A 22,888-nucleotide genomic window follows, 5' to 3' on the forward strand; every position below is an offset into this window, starting at 1 on the left:
ATCTTTTTGCTTTCATTTTTCATATCTTTTAGTTCTTAATCACCACCAAATCTGTCTGTGTCTGTGGAACAAATGAGTCAAATCCATTAGTTTGCATGGGCATAGTTAGATTGATCGTCTGTATATACATGTTTATGCTATACGTATAGCAACATGTTCTTTTAAATACTTTCTTAATACTACTTGGATGATCAGTAGTAGATGCTGTAAGAAGATAGGTTTTTAGGGATGGTTTTCTTCTAATTTCATAGTGATATTTGCTAGACATCACATTATACATTCCTTGGAAATATTCATCACAAGTACTGATTCTTGGTGTCTCTTGGCAGCCTGTGGAGGCTCCTTGTCTGGAGCAGGCACTATCCGTTCACCTTACTACCCCAGGATGTCCCCTCACCCAAAGACCTGTGAGTGGATCATCTCCCAGCCAGCTAGCAAAGTGGTGATTCTTAACTTTATCGACTTCAACATTCGAAATACAACCACTTGTGACTCAGACTACGTTGAGGTAAAGAATAATGCACTTATACTATGAATAGTAGATAGAATCTTATCTGTATGTTCCTTCTCATACTCATCTCCACAAAAGCAGACAGACAAGCACTTCTTACAGCAGTTATAAAAGCTATTCCAGGTTCACAGTGGGATCTCAAACCTCTTCTTGGTTCTCCAAAGATGATATGACCGTTTTGGTAGGCAGAGTCGAGTAGCAGGTGTCTTTAAATAAACAGACCTGCTTTGGGAGGTTTATGTGCTACTTACTGTTGAGGGTGCAAGATCTCAGCTTTTCTCCATCTGACATGCTTTGGGTGGGACAGTGCTTCTCTGGCAGTCATGAGGTTGCATTGTATATGCCTGTAGTAGAAACCATGCTGAGGAAAGGGTAGGGTTTGATTTACTGAGGATCTCTTTTGCGTGGTTCTTATGAATTCATTTATGCTTACAACTTTAATATGATAGAAACTTGTATGGGATATTTTGAATACACTGTTCTTCAGGTCAGAGATGGCAACAACACAGACTCTCCTCTTTTGGAGAAATACTGTGGTACAGCTGTACCATCTAGAGTGCAATCTACACGGAACAATCTCTATATCAAGTTCAGAGCTTCCTCTCTTACCAACCTTGGCTTCAGGGCTGAGTACTGGCCAATAGATACAGGTAAGGATTTTTTTGTTGTTTGCTATGATGTAGAGTGTTGGGCCTTTCCAAATTTTCCTGTACACTGAAAACAGTTGGCCATCAAGTTTTATGATGGTGTAATGGGAGATAAATTCTAAATCAGTTAGTTTAGTGTGCATTAGGGAAAAAGACTATGAAATTTGAGAAAGAAAAATACCAATTTTATAAGTGCCTAATTTTGTAATAAATATATCATTTAACCTGATGTTTTAAATCTCTACAGTATGTGGTGAGACTCTCACTGGACCAGAAGGAACCATTACAAGTCCTGGTCACCCAGATGTCTACCCACATGGTATTAACTGTACCTGGATTATCAACATTCAACCCGGCTACCTTATCCGCCTGACGTTCACTTCATTTAACTTGGCATTTGATTATAATTGCAGAAAGGATTATCTTGAAATATATGACAACAGCACTGTGCAAAAATTGGGAAGGTGAATATGTCCATTAGCATACAGAGCTGAATTACTGTAGAGTGAGCACTGTTCCATAGATCTCGACAACTAATTTATTTCCATAACTTTTGCGTATAGATTAATTTCTCCACGTTACAGACACAATAGCAGCAACTTCTCTGCCTAGCATAGTAAAGGCAGATTGCTTTCTTTGACCATGGAATGAGAACCACTTTTAATAAATAGTATACTGGGAGAAACTAACTTGTGTCAAGAGGACAGCTTTTTTCAGGGCAGGTTTCAATAGCTGCCATTGTCCTGATCCATTAACATTTTGATTTATGTGAATTAAGTTCAAAAGCATTAATATATCTGTGCCCAGGTAAAGACGTCATTTGAAACACTTGCAGAAGTGAAAGAAACATTACTTAAAAGATTGTGTATTTGGATCTCAGCAAAAACTAAACCGAAATCTGCATTTTATAGGATTTTGTTTTCACTTTCTTCTGATATGTGATTTTATCTTAGGATGGAATCATTTTGGTTTTTTTCCTCTTCTTCAATTGGGTATACACAGGGTTTTCTTGCCATCCTAGAATTCAAGAACGTCTGAAATACTTAGGAACAGTATCCAGCTGCAGCTACAGACTGTAAAGTAGTTGGCTGACATGGCAGTATTTTGGAAAATATGGAGCAAATGACTCTCATATTATAATGGAGAGTGTTTTGCAACCTTTGTCTTTGGCCAGCCACTTCGACTGCTACAAAAGAACAGCATATGCTGTAGGTACCGCATAGACTACTTTGAATAAGAATTTGACAGCTGATGGACAGTTTCTCCTCTGATTTTGCCAGGCAAGTTAGGTTTGTACCCTTCTACACGTCGAGTGCTATTTAGTCCCATGATACAGCGTGTATGGCTGGGATCTGTATAATCCAAAGGAGAGATTTGTGTATGTGTAGCTGCTCAAATTTCTCTGGGTTCAAGAAAGCTGAATCCTCTTCCAGTAATACAGATGCTTCATAAAGTACTGCCATTCAACTTGGGGCATCTTTTTGCTGCAGGTACTGTGGAAGATCAATTCCACCATCTCTCACTAGTGGTGGCAACATGATGATGTTGTACTTCGTGACTGATCACAGCATTGCATCTGAGGGCTTCGCAGCTAATTATATCTCCCTGAATGCATCAAAAGGTAATATGTCAGTCTGTTCATTATGCAAATTAAATGTTTTCATCTGTCACTGTAAATAACCACTACAAGAAACAGAAACACTATTTTCTGAGTTAGCAGAAGACTGCCTGGTGCCTCCTCTGCCCTTTCTTATTTATCCTGCTTGATTCACAAGCTTTTTCCTACCTAGGAAAGCAGAAAACTATTTCTGTAAGCAACACTGCTGTTTTCTTTAAAAAGCCAGTGAGAGTTGATATGGCAGAACTGCATGAATTATTTAAGAAAAGTATTTTCTGAATTTGCTTTGTCTGTTCTGAGCTGAGTATGTGTGATCTAGGAAGCTCAGCAATCGTGGACAACTCGCTTGAATGGGAGACTCTCAGGTGCCATAAAAATTAATTTAGTCCATATTTAGGTGCAATATTGGTGATGGGCAGAGAAAGGTCATATAGGGTGAAATCTGATAAAATAACCTGAAAGCACAAGCTGGTTTTTTCATTACGACAGTGCTGTGTTTCTGTCTCCAGCAGACATCGAGGCTCCTGTTACGCCTTAACTCTGTTCTTTAAGGATCTCCTTTTAAGGGGCCAAGACGCACATTAGTGGGGAAAAGACCATTGAAGAGAACAATGACTGTTCATTCCCTTAAAGCAGAGAAAAACTGAGAAATTACTCAGAATTCTAAATGATTTGAAGGTTTTCCAGGGTGGGAGCACATCTGTGTTTTCAAACTATGCTGAACCCACCATGTGCGATCCAGTGTTTGCACATCTCTCCAGCACTGAGAGCGTTTAACAGTGACTGAACTGCACTTGAAAAAGCAGGCTTTTGGTGAAAGACTGCAACTACCAGTTTCATAGACCCAATTAGATGTGGGTCTGCTGTTGCTCCGCTCACTGCTAAACGCAGATCTGTAGTAGAAGAGGATTTATGTGGGTAGAGAGACAGGTTCTGCCTAGCAGAATTAAACCACCGAAGAGGTAGAGTGGGACAATGAAAAAAAGTAAAAATGAGAATACATTTGTAGCTGGGTAACTTGTGTATCCATCGTTAACCAGTTTCTAGGTGGTTTGTGCATGTGAGTGCAGACTCCAAGGGATATATTAGATGAATACCAGAAATTCATAGTACTCATCTATGCAGCCATGAACTACCAATGTTTGCTCATTGTTTGCTCTTAGTTTCTTTAATAATTTATTTTTTCCTACTTTCTGAGTTTCTCCAACCTGTTTAAAACCAGCAGAACTTCCAATTACTACCTTGTGAAAAATAACTGCTTTCTTGGTGACAACTTGGAAAATTTGGCTATTATTTCATCTCTCAAGCATGTGTGTAGGCGAGACCGGTACAGATTTTGCCACTGTGTTTTTATTCACTACCAGATAAATTATAAATCCAAATAATCCATTTTCTCAGCTGCCTTCATTCATACTTGAGTTATCTGGCATGGAAATCAAAAAGCCAGTAAAAACAATTAAGATTTAATGAGAACTATTCCAAGGAGGAAATTTCTATTTGTTAGAAAATAATAGGCCAAAACCCAAGTTCTACTTTTAAAAATCTTTCAAAGAAAGACTCTCTAGTTTGAAAACTGAGTTCTTACTAGTGAGAAATTGTGAAGTTAGTTATCAGCATTATAAAGTGTTTTATGAGCCTGTTTTTGCAGCTGCAAACTGTAACTTCTGTAAATATGGTTGTTGCTTGTTAATGTGATGTTTTTTCTTTTACTTTACCTCAGATTGATATTTCATAGAGAGATTTTATTCCTTCCTAACTGTTCTTACAGCAGCTCTTCTCACAGTTCATCAAGATCAAAATATTCTTTATTCAACATTAATCTATATTTCTGTCTCTGTGTAACCCTGTCTGTTTCTCTGGTTTTGTTAGTTATCTCAGTGATGATGAACCCCAATATTTTCTGTCCAGCTTCACTGCTCTGCCTCCTCTGTTCCATATTCGCCTCCCTTACCACCACCATGGTGACTAGATTTTCACATCTTTCATCCAAAGCACCGCTATATGCATCACGTGAGGTTCAAACTGCACCAACACTGTCCCTGGAATCGTATCAAACTATTCCTTAAAGATGCAGGTCTAGTTTCTCGCCAATGCTATTAACAGCTAGAAAATGTATAAAATTTTTATATGAAATTAGAACTGTATAATATCTTCATCCAAACTCTAAACAACAGGTATGATTTTCTTTTCCCATAATTAACACAGATATCTCTACTACTTTTCAGCTAAACTGGCCTAAATCTCAATTTATTCTCACTCAGACCTAGAACTATGATCTCTAGAATAAATGCTTTTTCATTTCAACCACTACAGTTTGTAGAAGTACGATAAAGTAGCAGATAACTACTGAAACTGGGAGTAATAAATTTATGGAGAAGTTGAAACTATGATCTGTTTTTAGCGATTTGTTTCTTTTCATCCCAGCACAAGCATGGTAGTACTATAAAGTTGTCATAAATACTGGACTGCTAACATTCTTTTTTTTTTTAAGAATAAAGTGTTTTGAAGCTGCTGTGGCCTGAGAGAAGGCAAGCATATGTGTGTATGTGGACTTTGCTGTGAGAAGCAACTCCCCACTTCCCTGAAATCATATCAAGTTTAGTTTTCCCACTGTGAAATGTTTAGGCCTGATATTCATCTTATGTATATCCAGTTACACTAAGGTAGAAAACTGCTGAACATAATCATATCTGAGAGATTTACCAAAGCTATGGATTTTTTGTTCTTTACATCTGCTGCCCATTTTCATTTTTCTGCAAAGAAAAATATGGTTCTAATAATGTTTCTTGTGCAGTAAGAATCCTTCATATTTTTGAGCTGTGTTTTCTTAGCCAGCTAGAGTGTAACCAATATCAGAACTGGTCAAAGCTGTTCTGGTTCATATTAGACATTTCAATAGGCTTTTGCCTGGAGTTATTTTGCAAAGAATGAGCTATTGAAAAGATGGTGAAGATTATCTCCCAAAGAAGAATAAATGGGAGTGAAAAAAAAAAGATAAGTAGGAGTGAAAAAAATATTTTCTTCTCCATGCATCTTAACGAACAATGTTTTTGTTAGCATGGTTTATCTGTGATATATTAATTAGTTGAAAAGTCACCTGAAAATAATGGCAAAACTGTATTTTGTGTCAAAAAATTTGAATGCCACGAGATACAGCCATGGCCATGGTCCATAAAGCGCAAACAATTGTTTTAGCAGTCTGCCAGCTAGTAGCTGTGAATAGCTTATATGGCAGCAATACAAATGGAAATTCTTCAATCAAACATGCCCACGTGATCCTCAGTTGTTTAAAATGTACATTGCCCATTTAAATTATCTATACCTCAGATGCTTAATTCTTGACCATCTTTCTGTCTTTTAAAGGGGAAAGTCACGTGGAAAGCAGGGTAATGTTTGGATTTATCTCCTAGAGTCCAGGTCTCAAATACCGGATAGACAAATGTTAGAACAATCATATAAGTGTTACGATGGATTTTAGGATTTTCTTTTGCCCATCTTGGCAACACAAAGAACCCATGTAAAAGTATTGAAAAATCTTTTAAAGGGCTCAGTCTTTCCTGCAAGTGTTGCTCAGAGTCTTGAAAGATCCAGGCCACAATTTTCCAATAGGAATAGCACTAGAGTCAGAGTATGTATTTTATTGTCCTTGACTTCTTCACAAGTAAGTCTGAATTTATTTGTCTTACTTTGAAATGGGGTTGAGGGGGGATTGTTTTCTTTTTCTTTTTCTTTTTCTTTTTCTTTTTCTTTTTCTTTTTCTTTTTCTTTTTCTTTTTCTTTTTCTTTTTTTTTTCTTTTTCTTTTTCTTTTTCTTTTTCTTTTTCTTTTTCTTTTTCTTTTTCTTTCTTTTTCTTTTTCTTTCTTTTTCTTTTTCTTTCTTTTTCTTTTTCTTTCTTTTTCTTTTTCTTTTTCTTTTTCTTTTTCTTTTTCTTTTTCTTTTTCTTTTTCTTTTTCTTTTTCTTTTTCTTTTTCTTTTTCTTTTTCTTTTTCTTTTTCTTTTTCTTTTTCTTTTTCTTTTTTCTTTTTTTCTTTTTCTTTTTCTTTTTCTTTTTCTTTTTCTTTTTCTTTTCTTGTTTCATTAAAGAGGCTTCATTTCACCCTTTCTGCTGAGAAAAGTCAGCCTTAATAAAGCTTTTAGCAGATTGCCTTCCTGATAGAGGTTTTTATTCCTGCTGTTTCGTTGGCTTTGGTGAAAGATAATATTTTTCCTCCTTATCATCCTGAATTGTGAATGATATTATTTACCAAGAAGGGTAACTTGGTTTTAAATAGCTTCATTGTGTGGTATATGTTAGCTGACAATGACTGACTGGAGAAGCCAGACTTTGAGAAAGATGAGGAAAGGAAGAAAAACATTTGTGAACCCATGGACTTAAAAGCGCATCTGAAAGCTTGTTAGCTTTCACTAACTCACTCTTGATAGCTGAGTATACGTTGAGTCCCATCTTGCTGACTGAACCCCGTAATTATTAGGAGGATGTTACCTGGCTTTTCTCTTCAGCTGAATGAGCAAAGACAAGAATGGAAAGTAATGTCTGACAACTATGTGCATGCAGAGATACAGGGCATGGTTGAACAAGGCTGAGCTAAGAGAAAAAAATACAGAAATCCTGTATGCATCTTGGGTATCTACTCCGCTTATCCTGAGTCTCAGGAAAAAGGCTCAATCAGCTGGCACCTGATAACTCATTAGGCCACTGTAACTTGGTTGTGTTTCATCAGGGTATTAGTCTGCCTGTATACACCTATATATGTGTATACGGCTCTATAGTATGTGTGTTTATCTGTAAATCAGCAGAAGAGAGTTAGAGGTTCTTTTTGAACAGCTGTACCCAGCATTTCTAAGGAGTTTTGGTCTGAAATGGTACAAAGGGCCTTTGTGTGCTTTCTTGGTAAAAGTTAAGCCTGTTAGCATCTGCCAGCAGCAGTAACAGAAGGCCCTGAAGTGCAGATGTGCTTTTCCATTGCCTGTGGAGAGGCGTATACTTCATGTGATAGTTTCTTCCTTTTTTTTTCTAAACATGCATAGTGTTACAAAAAAGTCTAATTGTTAGGGATCCCAGTTTTCCTTTGGCAGAGTGAGATCAAAAGGAAGAAACTGCCATTTTACGTATGACATTATAGGGTGTTTTTTTATTAATTAGAATTGTGGCAACTGATGAATATCTCTTTATGGGAAAAAAAATGGATATGATTTTCTGCAGTATGCAGTCATGAGCGAGTGGTACAAAAGCTGGCATTTTTCTCTGCTGTTGGCTGTTACAGTGGGTTACTGACATTTATTGCATGTTTTTCAGAATAGCAAACACATTTAGTACCAAAATCAGAAAGTAGATTGAATAGCTTTCAAAACCTCACACACTGGCAAGGCAAGATGTGCAATTGTCCTTGACAATTGCCTCCTTCTTCTTTCATGAGCTGCAATAAGTGTCTTCAAACTCAACTGAATTCATATTTTTTCCAGGCATATAATAATCATATTACAGAGTTAGACTGCATTCTGAACTTTGGCAAAGCAGTCAACATACTTTTTTACTGCTGACTTTGCTAACAGTTTTCACTGAAGGAACTATTACTGCCCAAGCACACCTCCAAATACTGTGCCAGTGAGGTGAGTGCAAAAGAGGAGTGACAGCTCTCCTGCTGAAAGTAGAACACAATGAATTAATCCAATTACCAGAAGAGAGGTGGCTGACACAAAATGTGGGTTCATTTATGCTTTTCCTAGTCATCATAGCAGTGTCTACGCTTGGATTTATTTCACTGGAGCCAGAAGTCTGACATTTCTAAGGTTCCACCTTCTGTATTTATCCCCCTTTGCTCATAAAGGGGGGATATGTTATGTGAAGTGTAGAGCAGTATACAGCATCCAGTTTAAAATAGCACACTTCGGATATGAGTTTCTGTATGGATTACTCCCAAGAAAGCAAAATTTGGTGAGGGAGGGAACCTGGACAATTCTGTGGAAATTGTTCTTAAAACGGCTGATAAAAATATTTTGGCTTCCATGTTGCTAATTTTACCCTAAGGGGCCTTATCTAGTACATCAGTTTTAATATTCTTCAGGCTGAAAGCTAGTATTCATGGTCTCAGCCTCTGAGTGAATAAGGAATGGCAGTATTGCAACAGCTCTAACCACTAAATGTGCATGAGTCAGGCACCTCCCCTTCCCAAAGCAGGAGGAAATAATTAGTTAAAAATAAGTAACCTAATAAATATATACACATTTTAATTTTAATTTTTTATTGCTTTCCGTGTAATGAGCCATTAGGAAAAACGTGGGTCACATTTCTAAGTCAGATTTCTAACCCTGCAGGCAGGGTTCTCAAGAAATCATATGACTTGAGGATCTGTGCTTTGATGATAAGCCCTACATATCATGAAATACCACGGGAGCTGGCAGCACAGCAAGGGCATTATAAGGATTTATAAGGCGGCACAAGGTTTTTAAGGTGACCAGGACTAATCTGATTGTTATATGCGTACATTAGAGCATATCTGTGATGGAACACACAAGCAATTAAAATTCTAGATAAAGACTTTAATAGATCATGTTTTGGGGTAAACTAGTGCATGAAACCTTTTTGACTTGTCACTACAACGTACAACCCAATGGCAGAAAATTATTGGCCTGTTTCTGTGTCATGTTTCTTTGTTGTACTTGTGAGGAATTAGGAACATGAGTCTGGTAGCTAGCTTGGTGGGTATTTATCCCACAGAAAACATTTTCAACAGAGGCCTCACAGGTGACCAGGAATTCAAAAAACACCATTAAAAGCAGGAGTGTTTTAGTAATTAGAATGGATAAAGAATAGACATAGAAATGACCAACCGTAGACACGGAGGGCCTGAACTGTGATTTCATTCCTTCACCATAAATTATTATACATATTGAAGTGCTAAGCACAAGTATTACTACTGCAGCTGTGCTATGTTAGAAAACAGGTTTCAGAGATCTGTGGCAATCAGCTTAAATCAGTGCAAAGTTAATCATAATATTTTGCTTGCTCTTTCAGTTGTACTTTATAATTAGTCTAACCCTGCCTATTTGATAAAAAGCATTTGAGAAATCTACTTTCATTTCTTATAGTTGCAACCTGGAGGACCTGAAATAGGGGAATGCATGACTAGAGTGAGCCTCCAGGGTCATCATATCCAGTCCACAATTTTATGCCCCTCCCCCCTTTGTTTTTTTTGCAAAGAGCTCCCTAATATGATCCCCTTCTTAATTAAAATAATCAAACTGTATCTTAAAAAACAGTGGACTTTTTTCCCCTTTCTACATCTGTTATGTTGGTTGGCTCCAGAAATTCACTGCCTGATAGAAACTTTCTGCTAATTTCTGTGTATCTGTATTCACGGACAGCTTTTAACTTCAGAGCTTGTACTGTCATTGAGAATGTGTTCTATTTTTCTTTTCTTCATGCTGCTTGATGTTTATCTCTCTCTTTTTCTCCTGCATTTGCTAAGCTAAACAAGTTAAGCTCTTCTAATGTCTTGCCTACTAATCTACTAATTTCCTGCTATCTCCACAACGTCTGTCTTACTTGTTCTCATTTGATTTCTGGAACATCAGTGACCATGGTAATCCGCATTTTTCCAGGTGACATGTCACCGTGTGCATTGGCATCAAGATTCCCTGTTTCGACTGAAAACACCTGACGTGGATCACATTTCTCCTTGCCATTTTTACAGCCAGATCACAAACCTTACTCAGACTGTGATCAACTAATACATGACAATTGTTGTCTCCAAAATAAGCCTCATGTACCACTGTATAGCAGATATTTTTATTCCTAGTCCTTATGTCTGAAGCTTTGAAACAGCTTCTTTTCAATTATTGCTTTAATTAATGGCTCAGCATTAGTCCACGCTATTTTCTTCTTTGCAGCTCATAATACCAAGATGCTTCTACAGTGCTTACAGAGAATTGATGTAGCTGATTTTAGTATAAGACCTTAAGTAGAACTGCTTTGTCCTCACAATCTAAGGATTATACTATTTTCACTTATGGCACAGAAAATGGGAAAAGAAATTTAGATATAAATCCCTATCTCCCAGGTTTGATCATGGGGAAAGCCTGGGAACAATTCAGCATCTCCTTGTATCTAGAGACTGCATTCAGTTTCCACCACCACTGCTTTTCTTTTGTGCTGATCAAGACATCCCTTTCGGTTTCCTTTCTCTGCTGACCTGGGTTTTAGGTCAAAGCCAATTTAGGCAGCTGGAACTAGTCGTATGTTGCCTATTTATTACAAACACAATGTTCTGGTGAAAGCTGAACAAATCAACTCAAATATAAGAAAACCCGTGAAAAAGCTGGATTCTGGTTTTAGTTTATAGTGATGATATTCAGCAGTAAGATGTGTCCAAGAAGAGTTTGCTCCTCTGTCTGTTGGAAATAGAAATTTCCTGTTAATTTAGCATACGTATTAAATTAATTCATACTTATTTCTTTTCTTTTTAAAGTGTGTTCACACAACTACAGTACTGAAACTGGCGTGCTAACATCTCCAAACTATCCCAATAACTACCCTGTCCGGACGGAGTGCGTATACACCATCACAGTGGGGATAAACAGACAGATTGTGCTGCGCTTCACCAACTTCACCTTGGAAGGGAATAAACTCTGTACAGAGGATTATGTAGAAATCAGGCAAGCCTAATTATTTCTCTTGTCCTTGTTATTGATAACCATGGAAGTTGTCCAGATCCACTTAGGGATTTTCAGAAGTATAGTTTTAACTATACACCTGTGCATCAATGTGGGAAAAGGACTTACCAGAGAACATTAAAGGCTATCTTTTCCCCCTCCCATCCTGCTCCATTGTTGTCTTTCCCTCTTGGTAAATTCCAGTTCTCTGAGCAAATGGAGTATGTGAACTGTGTTCCTATGCACTGCATTCTGTTTGTTTTCCTTAGTGCAGAAACAAAGAGTTTTGTTGCGTGTGTTGTGACATATTCTCCACGATAATTGAAAAGTCATGGCAGTCAGATGAAATCCCTGGTGACTGGGAAAAGGGAAACATTGCACCCATTTTTAAAAAGGGTAGAAAGGAGGTCCCTGGGAACTATCAAAATGTCAGCCTCACCTCTGTGCCTGGGAAAATCATGGAACAGATCTTCCTAAAAGCTATTCTAAGGCACATGGAGGACAGGGAGGTGATTCAAGACAGCCAGCATGGCTTCTTCAGGGGCAAGTCCTGCCTTACCAACCTGGTGGCCTTCTATGATGGAGTCACTACGTCAGTGGACAAGGAAAGAACTATGGATGTCATCTATCTGGACTTCTGTAAGGCCTTTGACCCGGTCCCCGCAACATCCTGCTCTCTAAATTGGAGAGATGGATTTGATGGGTGGACTATTTGGTGGATGAGGAACTGGCTGAATTGTCGAATGTAGGGGGTAGTGGTCAATGGCTCAATGTCCAGATGGAGATCGGTGACAAGTGGTGTCCCTCAGTGGTCTGTACTGGCACCAGTACTGTTTAATATCTTCATCAATGACATAGTGGGATAGAGCACACCCTCAGCAAGTTTGTGGATGAAACCAAACTGAGTGGTGTGGTTGACATGCCTGAGGGATGGGGTGCTATCCAGAGGGACTTGGACAGGCTTGAGAAGTGGGCCCATGTGAAACTCATGCAGTTAAACAAAGACAGGTGCAGCGTCCTGCACCTGGGTCACAGCAATCCCAAGCACAAATGCAGGCTGGGGGATGAAGGGATTGAGAACAGCCCTGCCAAGAAAGACTTGGGGGTACTGGTGGATGAAAAGCGGGACAGGAGATGACAATGTGCACCTGCAGCCCAGAAAGCCAACCATATCCTGGGCTGCATCAAAATAAGCATGGCCAGCAGGTTGAGGGAGGTGATTCTGCCCCTCTACCTCGTTCTGGTGAGACCCCACCTGGAGTACTGCATCCAGCTCTGGAGCCCCCAGCATAAGAAAAACATGGACTTGTTGGAGTGGGTCCAGAGGAGGGCCACAAAAATGATCAGAGGGCTGGAGCACCTCTCCTGTGAGGACAGGCTGAGAGAGTTGGGGTTGTTCAGCCTGGAGAAGAGAAGGCTCAGGGAGACCTTATTGCAGCCTTCCAGTACTTAAAGGGGGCTTATAAGAAAAATGGGGACAAACTTTTTGGCAGGGCTTGTTGTGATAGAACAAGGTGTAATGGTTTGAAACTAAAAGAGGAAAGATTTAGACTAGATATAAGGAAGAATTTTTTTACACTGAAGGTGGTGGAACACTGGAACAAGTTGCCCAGAGAGGTGGTAGATGCCTCATCCCTGGAAACATTCAAGGTCAGGTTGGACGGGGCTCTGAGCAACCTGGTCTAGCTGAAGATACCCCTGCTTATTGCGGGGGTGGAGGGGCATGGTAGGACTAGATGACCTTTAAAGGTGCCTTCCAACTATTCTATGCTTCTATGAGTCTATATTCTGTTTTATGTTTATCATCTTTAAACAGGATGATAATGATGTTCTATGATGCAGCACTAGGAACATGTACATAATCTGCAATATTTGTCTATACTGGCATCACCTTTAAACTTAGGATATTAGCATGGTGATTTCTAGTAAATTTTACAGGACAGAGACAAATGGAAGAAAGTAATATCTGCAGGAAGGTTAGCTGCATGCTTACAATACAGCTGCACCAAGTTCTCATCCTTTCTGCTGTATTGATGTCTGGCATTTTCACTTTGCAGTGTCAGTGCACCCATTTTTGTCCTCGTAAGCCAGCTCTCTAGATGAACCATGTCTTCAGAACGCCAGTGTATTTTTTCACTCTAAGCATGCCATGAGTTTCCATGATCTCCATAAGCACCATGATAAAGCTCATTTGAAAATTATACCAGATATTCTGTATCGGTTATTCCTTGTTAAGTTGTGTCTTATTTTTTAGAACCAGGCAAAAAGCTTCTTGCTGAAGTTGCAGTATTAAGATTCTGAATTCCTGCTGAATTAGCTGTTTTTTTTTTAACTGTACATACAAACTGGAGAAAGTTATGAAAACCTGAAAGGCTTTTTCAATATTTTCTAAGTAAAGTGTTTCATTTTTTCATTTTAAAAGGACAATCTGAGATTAAATTTAATCTAACTTTATTTTAACAGTTAACACCTTAATTTGGGGTAGACCTGAATTATAACACTTTTTTTCCCCCCTTTTTCACCTCAAGAACTGAAAACATTCATTCATTGCATAAATCTAACTAACTCTGTTGTTACTGTGAAGAGCTCACCAGTCTTAAGCAGGTTTTAAGATACGGCCAGAACACTGCTAAGCGCAACTCAGCACATTTCTGCTGCCCTAACTGGATTTCCAGAATGCCTTATCAAACTTGATACCATTAAAAGGGGTAGCTAGATAAGTCTTAGGTGGGGTGCCACTCTGGTTTCTTGTCCTGAGGTGTCCTCTTATAAATTGCATTCAGTCAACTAAGAAAATTGTTCATCTGACCACAGCTGTGGAGGCTGAGATGCAAGTTCTGGCAGAGTTCTTCAACTGCCAGTAAACTGAGACAGCAGCAAGCATTTTAAGCTGGGAAGATGACAAGAAAACAGAGTGGGAAGGTCTAGGTAGAAATTTCTCTCAAAAGCAGGTATAAACCTGTGAAAATGTAATTGAAAGTATTACAGTATTACTGTCTACTTAAAAAGCATCGTATCAAGATCACACCCATATATAGATATAAATATATTTATTATTGTCCTAATGGCCTGTAGGATATTTGTAATATGAAAGTGCTTAAAGATAAGGTTAGAAAGCAATTGATAAGTAGGTTGTCACTGTCTTTTTTATTCACATGAGACATGCAGGTAGCATAACATATCATTAGATGTGCATCCTGATTACAGTATTAGACAATATTACTGAAAATATTACTTATTTTAAAAATAGGAAATAAGTGGTTGTAGAAACAATTCTGAAGGCTAAGAAAATATTTCAAAACATGTGTCGTATCAGTTCTGAGAAATGGGTTCTGATTTGTGTGGTGGCAAATAAACATGTTTTTTTTAATAGATCAGCTCATCTGGTTTTGTGCCAGGCTAAACAGTGAAAAGTGAGCAAACTGTTATTTCTTCAAATTAGAAGATTACCTTTGATTACACCAATGATTGCCACCTTGTAGAATACAGAGAAGTCCTGCTTCTGCAGCATCAAGTCTACTTGAGACACTTCTTCAGTCTGTCATTGTATTGATAGACTCTGGACAGGCTGCTGAGATGAGAGAGTGGACATACACAGCAAGCAGGTACTTGTGGTAGGACTTCTTACTACAAGTAGCAGGATTCCTCTAGTATTTGGTAGCTGTATTGTTGCGAAAGATGAAGAGCCAGGATTAGTCTTTCCCAGGCCTGAAAGAATCCCAAGATTTTTGGTTTGTTAACATTTCTTATGGCTTTCCTCTTTTATCCAAGGTTTTTCTTCTCTATTGTTCTAGAGATGGAGGCTATGAAACTTCTCCTCCTCTTGGAAAATACTGTGGTACAGACCTGCCTCCTGTTACAATCTCTCATGGTAACAAGCTGTGGATAAAGTTTGTCAGTGACATATTTGGCACAAGAAAGGGATTTTTGGCAGAGTGGGATGGTACATCAGCAGGTAAAATGACTGCATCAAGTATAAAACCATTTTACACATCTCATTTTTGATCTTTCATTTGTATTTAATTTCTCACCTTTTCCCCCACACCTTTTCTGCTTTCCATCTTCTAAAATTTGTCTGCTAATTGTATAGCAACATATATTCAGGTTGTTAAGATCAAGGATACAACTTTCTTGATCCTTGGGCTTTCTTTTTCTTCACTGGGAAGGATATACTATTCCCTAGATATAACGTAGCATCAACTTTCTTGTGTGTTTAGGAAAGCAGTAACCAAGAATTTAATGGAGAGGTTTATACTTGAAGATTAACTATCTATCAAGAGCACTCTTCAAATTAGATGATAGTTAATATTTCTAGGTGCTATGTGTTCTCTTCTGCTTACAACACTGTTGGCTAAATGCAGATTTTTGGGGCGTGAAGATGTTCAGGGTGTGTGAAGGTCAGTAGAGTGAATGTCACACATCATGTGTAATTCTCTGCTCTTCTAGGTGCTAAATGTTGGTTTTGTTTCTTTGCCATTTTCAGGGTGTGGTGGGACTTTGATGACAGCAGCTGGTATCTTCATGTCTCCCAACTACCCTATGCCATATTACCACAATTCAGAGTGCTACTGGTTGCTCAGAGGAAGCCGAGGAACCCCATTCGAAATCCAGTTTGAACAGTTCCACCTAGAGTATCACCCAAAGTGCAACTTTGATTACCTTGCGGTATGTACCCTGTGATGCTTTGCTCTGTAGGAGGCAGCTGAGTATGATGAGTACACAGGCAAGGAAAAACACATGGTTCTGGTCTTCAAATATTTGTAAGTGAACAGACCCAGAATAGGAAGGCTCCGTGCTGACACGGTGCCTTCATATCGTGGAGCAGTGGGAGGTAAGGCAGCAGTGTCTGTGTGGCTGCTGGTAAGAAAAGCATTTATGTCTAGATAGAAAGGCCACTGAAACAAGAATCTGTCTATATCTTTGTATCTTTGCTGTGTTTTGGACCAAGCCCTTATTATGCTCTCTTAGCAAATTACAAGGAAAAAGGCACAACAGTGTCAATAACCCTAATGTTAATCCCAAATTTCATATTTGAACTGTTGCATAAATTATTTGAATATTTTTAATAGAGTTGAAATGTAGTGCAGTTTTCCCCTCCTGGTGAGTAAGCCCCTCAAAACCCACCAGTATTCAGTTACTGTCTTCCTGTTTTTCCACTGATTTGCTTGTTTCTGAAATGCCTGTCAGGCTTCCTCTGAGCGGAAACAGAATTTAACCTCTTGTATACCCAGTAACCATTCCCTAAGCAGACATTTTTCAGGGGGAAATTACTTGAATTTGTAATGCCATCAGCTTTATTAATTTTTTTATTTTTTTTTAAGGTATATGATGGCAACAGCAGTAATGCTAAACAGCTAGGTAAATTTTGTGGGAATCAGATACCAGAACCCATCCGTTCCAGTGGAGACAGCATGTATGTAAAACTAAGGACAGATGGCAGTCTGCGAGGTGGAGGGTTTTTAGCCAGATACAAACAGGGTAAGTATGTAAAAGATGATGAGAAGAACATGTTTCTACAGTTTCAGCTTCTTCCTGAAACTGCTTCTTGCAGCTCATGGTCTTACCTGTTCATGAGCAGAGGACAATGTATAGAGCATATTATTGACACAGATTCTCTAGTCTGCTACAGTCACAGAAGACAGAGCGCTAAAAAGTATCTGCCCATCTACTCGTGATGAAGATTATCTCCTCCCTAGAAGAAAGCTGGTGAGGTGGTTCTACTTCTATTACCTGCACCAGTGGCACTTACCACTACAAATTTACTCAGAATGACAAGTGCTGGAAGTCCATAACAGGGTAGATAGATAGGACTGTTCTTGCTCTTCTGCTCACCCAGTCTCCTGAGTTTTTAACAGAGAAGGCAGAGGAAACAAGCTTCTCTGCTCTTCTAGCTGCCTGTGAGGCAGGATGGCAAAGGAGAAGTGAGTTACCCTCAGGCATCCTGGATCATTGTGGGTGTGCTTAGGATCATTCAGGCATTTTGAAATGAAACACTTCTAAAAGTTTCATTTTTTATATCTTATGGTAAGGGTCACAAATTTCTTTCAAACCTTGTTTTTGTAAAATAGTTCTACCCCAGAAATACCAGAATAATAACACTTGGAGAAAAATCCAAAAAGATACATGACAAACTATTTTGTTCCCAGTCATAACCTTGGATATCATTCTGGTGTTTATTTTTCTCCTTATACACTCCAGCATACATGGTTAAATGCACATTACAAGATTCAGAATTTCACCACATACAAGATGATTTCCAAGCATCTTTGTGTACCTTAAATGTGACATGCCCAAGTCATAGAGGTTGCTGTAGGTTTATAGACATTAAGTTGTCCTTGGTTTCAACAATAATAAATGGATTATGAAAAAACAAAGCTATTCATCCACACATGGTGCACACAATAATTAGAAAAGAAGAATAATTATCCTTAAAGATATCACAGATTCAGCTACTGTGTACTTTTCAGACTGCAAAGTCAAGACGATATATCAGAAGAGGGTTCCCCTTGTTTCATTAATTAAACAGAAAGAGCACTTTCAAAGCACTCAGATATAGAACCTGAGCCATCAGATAATGTGATCTACATTTTACATTCATAATTAATTCCTGAAGATGCATCAGAGAAAGCTTTCAATGGCTTGCCCAAAAGCTAAAATTATTTAGGAAGCAGTGGTATAAAATAAGGATGCTTAGATGCCAGATGCATTTATGTGTACATGAAAGAAATGTAATGATGAATTGGAAACATTGCAAAGGAAAACATGGTATCGAATTAACATTCAAAGGCACCTTTCTGTCTGATATGTTTCTAATAAAATCCTGATGGCAGGGGGTAGCAGCTTTTACCCATCTTGCATTCTTCAAAATCCATTTTGTGCTCTTCATCCTGTCCTTTCAAACAGTTGTATGCTTCAGTGTAGCTTTGCAGGCAAGCTCCACTCCACCCGACCCTGACCTTCAGCTGCATCCTGAGCATTTTGAAGTCCTAAAAACACAGACCTCTGTAAATCATTCGCAAAGAATCAAAAAAATTTGCAGGAGGTAGCTGTATTATATGTAGTGACAGACAATAGAAGAGTTTTGCAAGTGAATCTCAGCTATTTCTGCTCTTCAAACACTGCAGATTTGCTGTATAAAGCAAACAGCCTGTTCTGCTCCCTGCCTTCTGCCCATTTCTTCTCTGTGCATTGCACTGGTCTGCTCCCAATCCAGAGCAGACTGGGCAATCCCCAAGAGATTGCCCACATCTCTATCTTTAGTGAAAGTTGGATATAGGAAAATGAGACTCACTGACTTAATGCCATTATTGTAATTTCACTCTCAGTCTAGTTTAATTTCTTTTTAATTTTCGCTGCACTTCAAGGAAAGCTCTCATTATTCCATATGCTAGGATTTTACTGGATGACTCAAAAGGAAAATCATGGCTCCTTTTTAAAGAATATAATGAATTTCATGGTCACTTCAAGTTCCTGGAGCTAGAAAATCCAATAGTGTAGTGTACTTTCCATTTGTTGTTTTAGCCAGGGATTATTAATTTTTTTTTTCCAGTTTGCTGAAATAAAGCCCTTTAATCCATTAGTCAACCTTTGTTGAGCACCCTCCCCAAATTGTTTTAAATGACAGGGCAAAATTCTGTTATTAGTTTAAAAAAAAAGAGAAGAAAACGTGTTTCAGGAATAACCATGTATTTAGAATTAAAGAAAACTGCCAAAAAATATATATGTACTACCTATACTGATGAGTCGGCAAGTATCAGAGAAGAAGGACATAATAGAGCTGAAGGATTCAAGTTTGGAAAGTCTGGATTCTGTTTGCAGCATATGCACTATGTTCTCCAATAGGTCACAATTCTCTTTCGCACGATTTCTTTAATCTGTGAAATACAAATATGTCTCACCTTGTTATGCTATCAGTAACTTCAATTAGTATTTTTTGAAATACTGGATTAATAAGCACTGCACAAATATAATTTATTACCACTCTTTTTCAGTTTGCCACGAAGTACTGACTGTTAATCGTAGCCATGGCATATTGGAAAGTTTAAATTATCCAAATAATTACCCATTAAATGAGCACTGCAACTGGACCATCCAAACTACAAAGGGGAACACGCTGAACTATAGCTTCACAGCCTTTGATATAGAAGATGGATCTGACTGTGACCGTGACTTCTTGAACGTATGTACCCAGATTCTAGAAACAAGAAAAATCAGGTCTTGCCCAATAAGGAAACACAATAAGGGTGCAGAAGACCAAGGGGGAATTTATCTTATCTAAATTTAGCTGTTAAAACTCATGTTTTGTCCCTATTTCCTCTGCGATCAGTAGGGTGCGAATCGTTGACAGAGAGCACTTCATCCCACCTTAAGACAATGTCTGCAACAGGGAGGATGAATCACTTTGCAGGTGCCTAGATTTCCTACAGAGAGTGGAGCCACCACCTTAGATTAGATGCCCTGGCTTTTATAGGTGAAGTGAGATGTCATCATTCCAGCTTCATGTAAAGAAGAAGAAATCCTGAGATTAGTAAATTGGTTGCAAAAAGACAATGAGCCCAATTGTATTCCTTCTGTTTTTATCTGAGAAGGAGTGGGGAATGTTCAAAAACTTTAAAATGTTGTTATTTCTACACTTTTAAAGGGAGAGCTGCTGTGTCTCCTGTTTATATTTTCCTTTTCATAATTAATCTGCTTCTTTAAAGGACTGAAAGAAACTGAATTTACCCAGAAACAAAATGAGAAATTGTTAGCCAAATAAAACCATCCAGTCAATCTAAAGCCAAGTACCCTTTATTTTCATAAAATTTCTAGGACAACTGAATAGATATTTCCTTTCAGTTTTGTACCTTGTACTGTGGGAAGTAAAGTATAGTCATGATTACTGCTATACTGAGGATTATAATCTCCTGCCTCCAATTTTGCTGTTTTACTGAACTAAGCCATCCTTCAGATTTCACCCTTGTACAGAATGCCAGCACATAGCCTCTGTGCTCCACTTTGGTTTTGCACAAGAGGAACTGAAATTTAGAGAAGTGTTAGGGAAGACTACTTGCAGCAAAGGAGAGAGATAAGGAATAGTGCCCACATTTTTGGGAATACTTACTTACACTGGGGTCTTTCAGAAGGTCCAGCAACAGGCCTGGTGATGGGCTAATCTGTTCCCCCTAGATGTCCTCCCTTGCTCCCTCTACCTCCTTACTATGCCAGCTTTCACAGCTCAAAATTGGTAATAAATTGACAAAAGTAGTGTTCTTCCAGCTTTCTTCTCTTTGTGGCCAGGCATGGAAAGAAAGAATAGACATGTGAAGAAAATAAACAAGGGAGCACTGTATTGAGAACTAGCTATTAAACCCTGGTTCATTTTGTGAGGAGGTTGAAAAGGAAACATTGGAGCCAAGTGGAGAGGCCAGTGCTAGTCTCAAGATGCTTAAGCCCTTGATCCATGAAAAGCAGGAGCCCTGCACACAGTAGCCAGCCAGTGAGAAGACTTGCCAGAAGACGCTATTCTAGACGTAAGTCAAAGCTGGAGGAACAGAGCCAGAGGCAAGGACCTGATCCAAAGCACTTAACAGAAATAAAACATATCAGAGGGAGTGAGGAGACAGGGAGCAGAAGAGTACTTGCACTCTTTTTTTTAACAATTTTTCAGTGCTTCCAATCAAAGAAAATATCTACTGAAGGAGGTATAAAGAGGAAAATGCAAGGGAAAAACAGAATCGTGGAAATGTATTAAGGAGGCTATAATTTGCAGTTCATGTGACATTACTTATAAATCTTTCTCTAAATGCCATTAAGAAATACCACTTGGAAAAGATGTTCTCATTTGGTTGTTGCATGCTGCACAAATATGTGCCATAGTGTAAAAAAAGAGAACAAGGTTGAACCAGCTAGGCAACTGAATAGTGTTTGCTCCCACCCTGTGTCTTGCGAAAGGGGAGCATGTTGGCAAGGCTGTGAGTGCTCTGTGGTGTAGGGGAAAGGGGGAATAATCTGGAACAAGTGTGCAGTTCACTTTCTAAGCAGACTGCGGATATTTGGGACTTCTCTGTCTGAAATCCATGTGGAGTCTGACGCCACTGCAAATTGGAAAACAGTTTAACAAAAAACCCCCCGACTCATAGCTGTTCTGCTAAGATAAATTACTTTTCTGTGCCATATGCTAGTTTTGAGATTCTTTTATTGTGAAGAGGCGTAAAAGGGGAAAGCTCTGATACCCTGGCTGAGTATAACACTGGGAAAACAGAGGTATAATCCTATTCACTATGGTGTGTGGACCATGTGCCAGAGCCCTTCACCATTTTCTTGGAGGAAATGGGAAACTGCTGCTCAGACAGTTTCCATGTAGCTGCACTCGCAAACCGGACTGGCCACTGGTGCTGATCAAGTGCTTTTTTTCCCATCTCCTTTTAGATTTGATGTCAGCAGGTCTCCCACCTCGGAACGTTGCAGCAGGTAGCAACACCCTACTTGTCGTCTTAGCTCTGTGGCAGCCCAAACAGTAGCAGCCTGGTGCTCTGTGGCTCATAGCAGATGGCAGGCTTGGTGACAATATTTGCTGCTGTTAGGTTGGATGAGATGATGATCACAGTTGTGGTGGTAGAGGGAGTATGGGAAAGTGATATGTGGTGGAGAATGACAAGCTTAAATGTTGCAGAGGTGTTATGGTAGAGAGCTGACCTGCCTGAGCAGAGTACAATCAAGAAATGGCAGTTGCAAAAAAACAAACAAACAAAAAAACCAACCCAAAACATAGCAGAGGTGCTTTTAAAAGTCAGTGAGAGAAACATGTGGACATGCTTTTATGACATTGCAAATGTCTCAAACCAGAGCTCTGATTTTTTGGAAATCTTTCTGAATTCTGAAGAAGAAAATCACGGTGCTTTTTGGGGTGGGGACAGCTTGACTGGGAAGGCTGCGTTCCTGAGTACTGCTGGACCTGGCCCACTGGAGACTGTCATTTTGGTCCCAGTCTCCATACTGGAAAAGGGCCTGTTCTTCAGCTTTGTATTTAAGTATGACTTACGCTTCTGAGCCAAACCCACATATACTACACAAGAAGAATATTTTGCCTTGTGATTAATTCAGTCTGATATACACAGAATATATTAACTTGCTATTTGCTCCCTGGCTTAGTCCACATTATGAGTCAGAAATTAAATACATGGAATAATGACAAAACCAAAAGTTTCTACGTACAGGTATTCCTAGTGGTTTTCAGTTACTAAAGATATTATCACCACTTAGGGCAAATAACTGTGTCAAAAATGGAACAAGGAAAAAGACAGTCAGATGTCCAAAGAATACAAGTAAGTGCAAGTACAGTGCGCGGCTGTCCCAGACTGAAATGCAGTCACAGCTGTACAATAAGTCAGCCATGTATTGCGTTACCTATTTCCTTTTCTCCTTTGATCATGGGATGCTTCTTGTGACCCAGACCGCCGTTTGCAGCAGCTGGCTGG

At 38.9% G+C, this 22,888-nt stretch overlaps 1 protein-coding gene across 1 annotated transcript in view; it reads left to right on the forward strand.

Annotated features, from left to right (window-relative positions):
• CUBN (cubilin) overlaps nucleotides 1-22,888 on the forward strand; it is a 150,593-nt gene that overhangs the window by 25,918 nt on the left and 101,787 nt on the right. Inside the window, exons 18-26 of the mRNA XM_074573520.1 lie at nucleotides 330-508; nucleotides 999-1,161; nucleotides 1,406-1,622; nucleotides 2,649-2,779; nucleotides 11,246-11,432; nucleotides 15,224-15,384; nucleotides 15,913-16,094; nucleotides 16,751-16,907; nucleotides 19,421-19,608. Of these exons, the coding sequence (XP_074429621.1) occupies nucleotides 330-508; nucleotides 999-1,161; nucleotides 1,406-1,622; nucleotides 2,649-2,779; nucleotides 11,246-11,432; nucleotides 15,224-15,384; nucleotides 15,913-16,094; nucleotides 16,751-16,907; nucleotides 19,421-19,608 (1,565 nt within the window). The remainder of the gene's footprint in view (nucleotides 1-329; nucleotides 509-998; nucleotides 1,162-1,405; nucleotides 1,623-2,648; nucleotides 2,780-11,245; nucleotides 11,433-15,223; nucleotides 15,385-15,912; nucleotides 16,095-16,750; nucleotides 16,908-19,420; nucleotides 19,609-22,888) is intronic.

The sequence above is a fragment of the Larus michahellis genome, chromosome 2 (genome assembly GCF_964199755.1).
Source record: "Larus michahellis chromosome 2, bLarMic1.1, whole genome shotgun sequence".
Lineage (NCBI taxonomy): Eukaryota > Metazoa > Chordata > Aves > Charadriiformes > Laridae > Larus > Larus michahellis.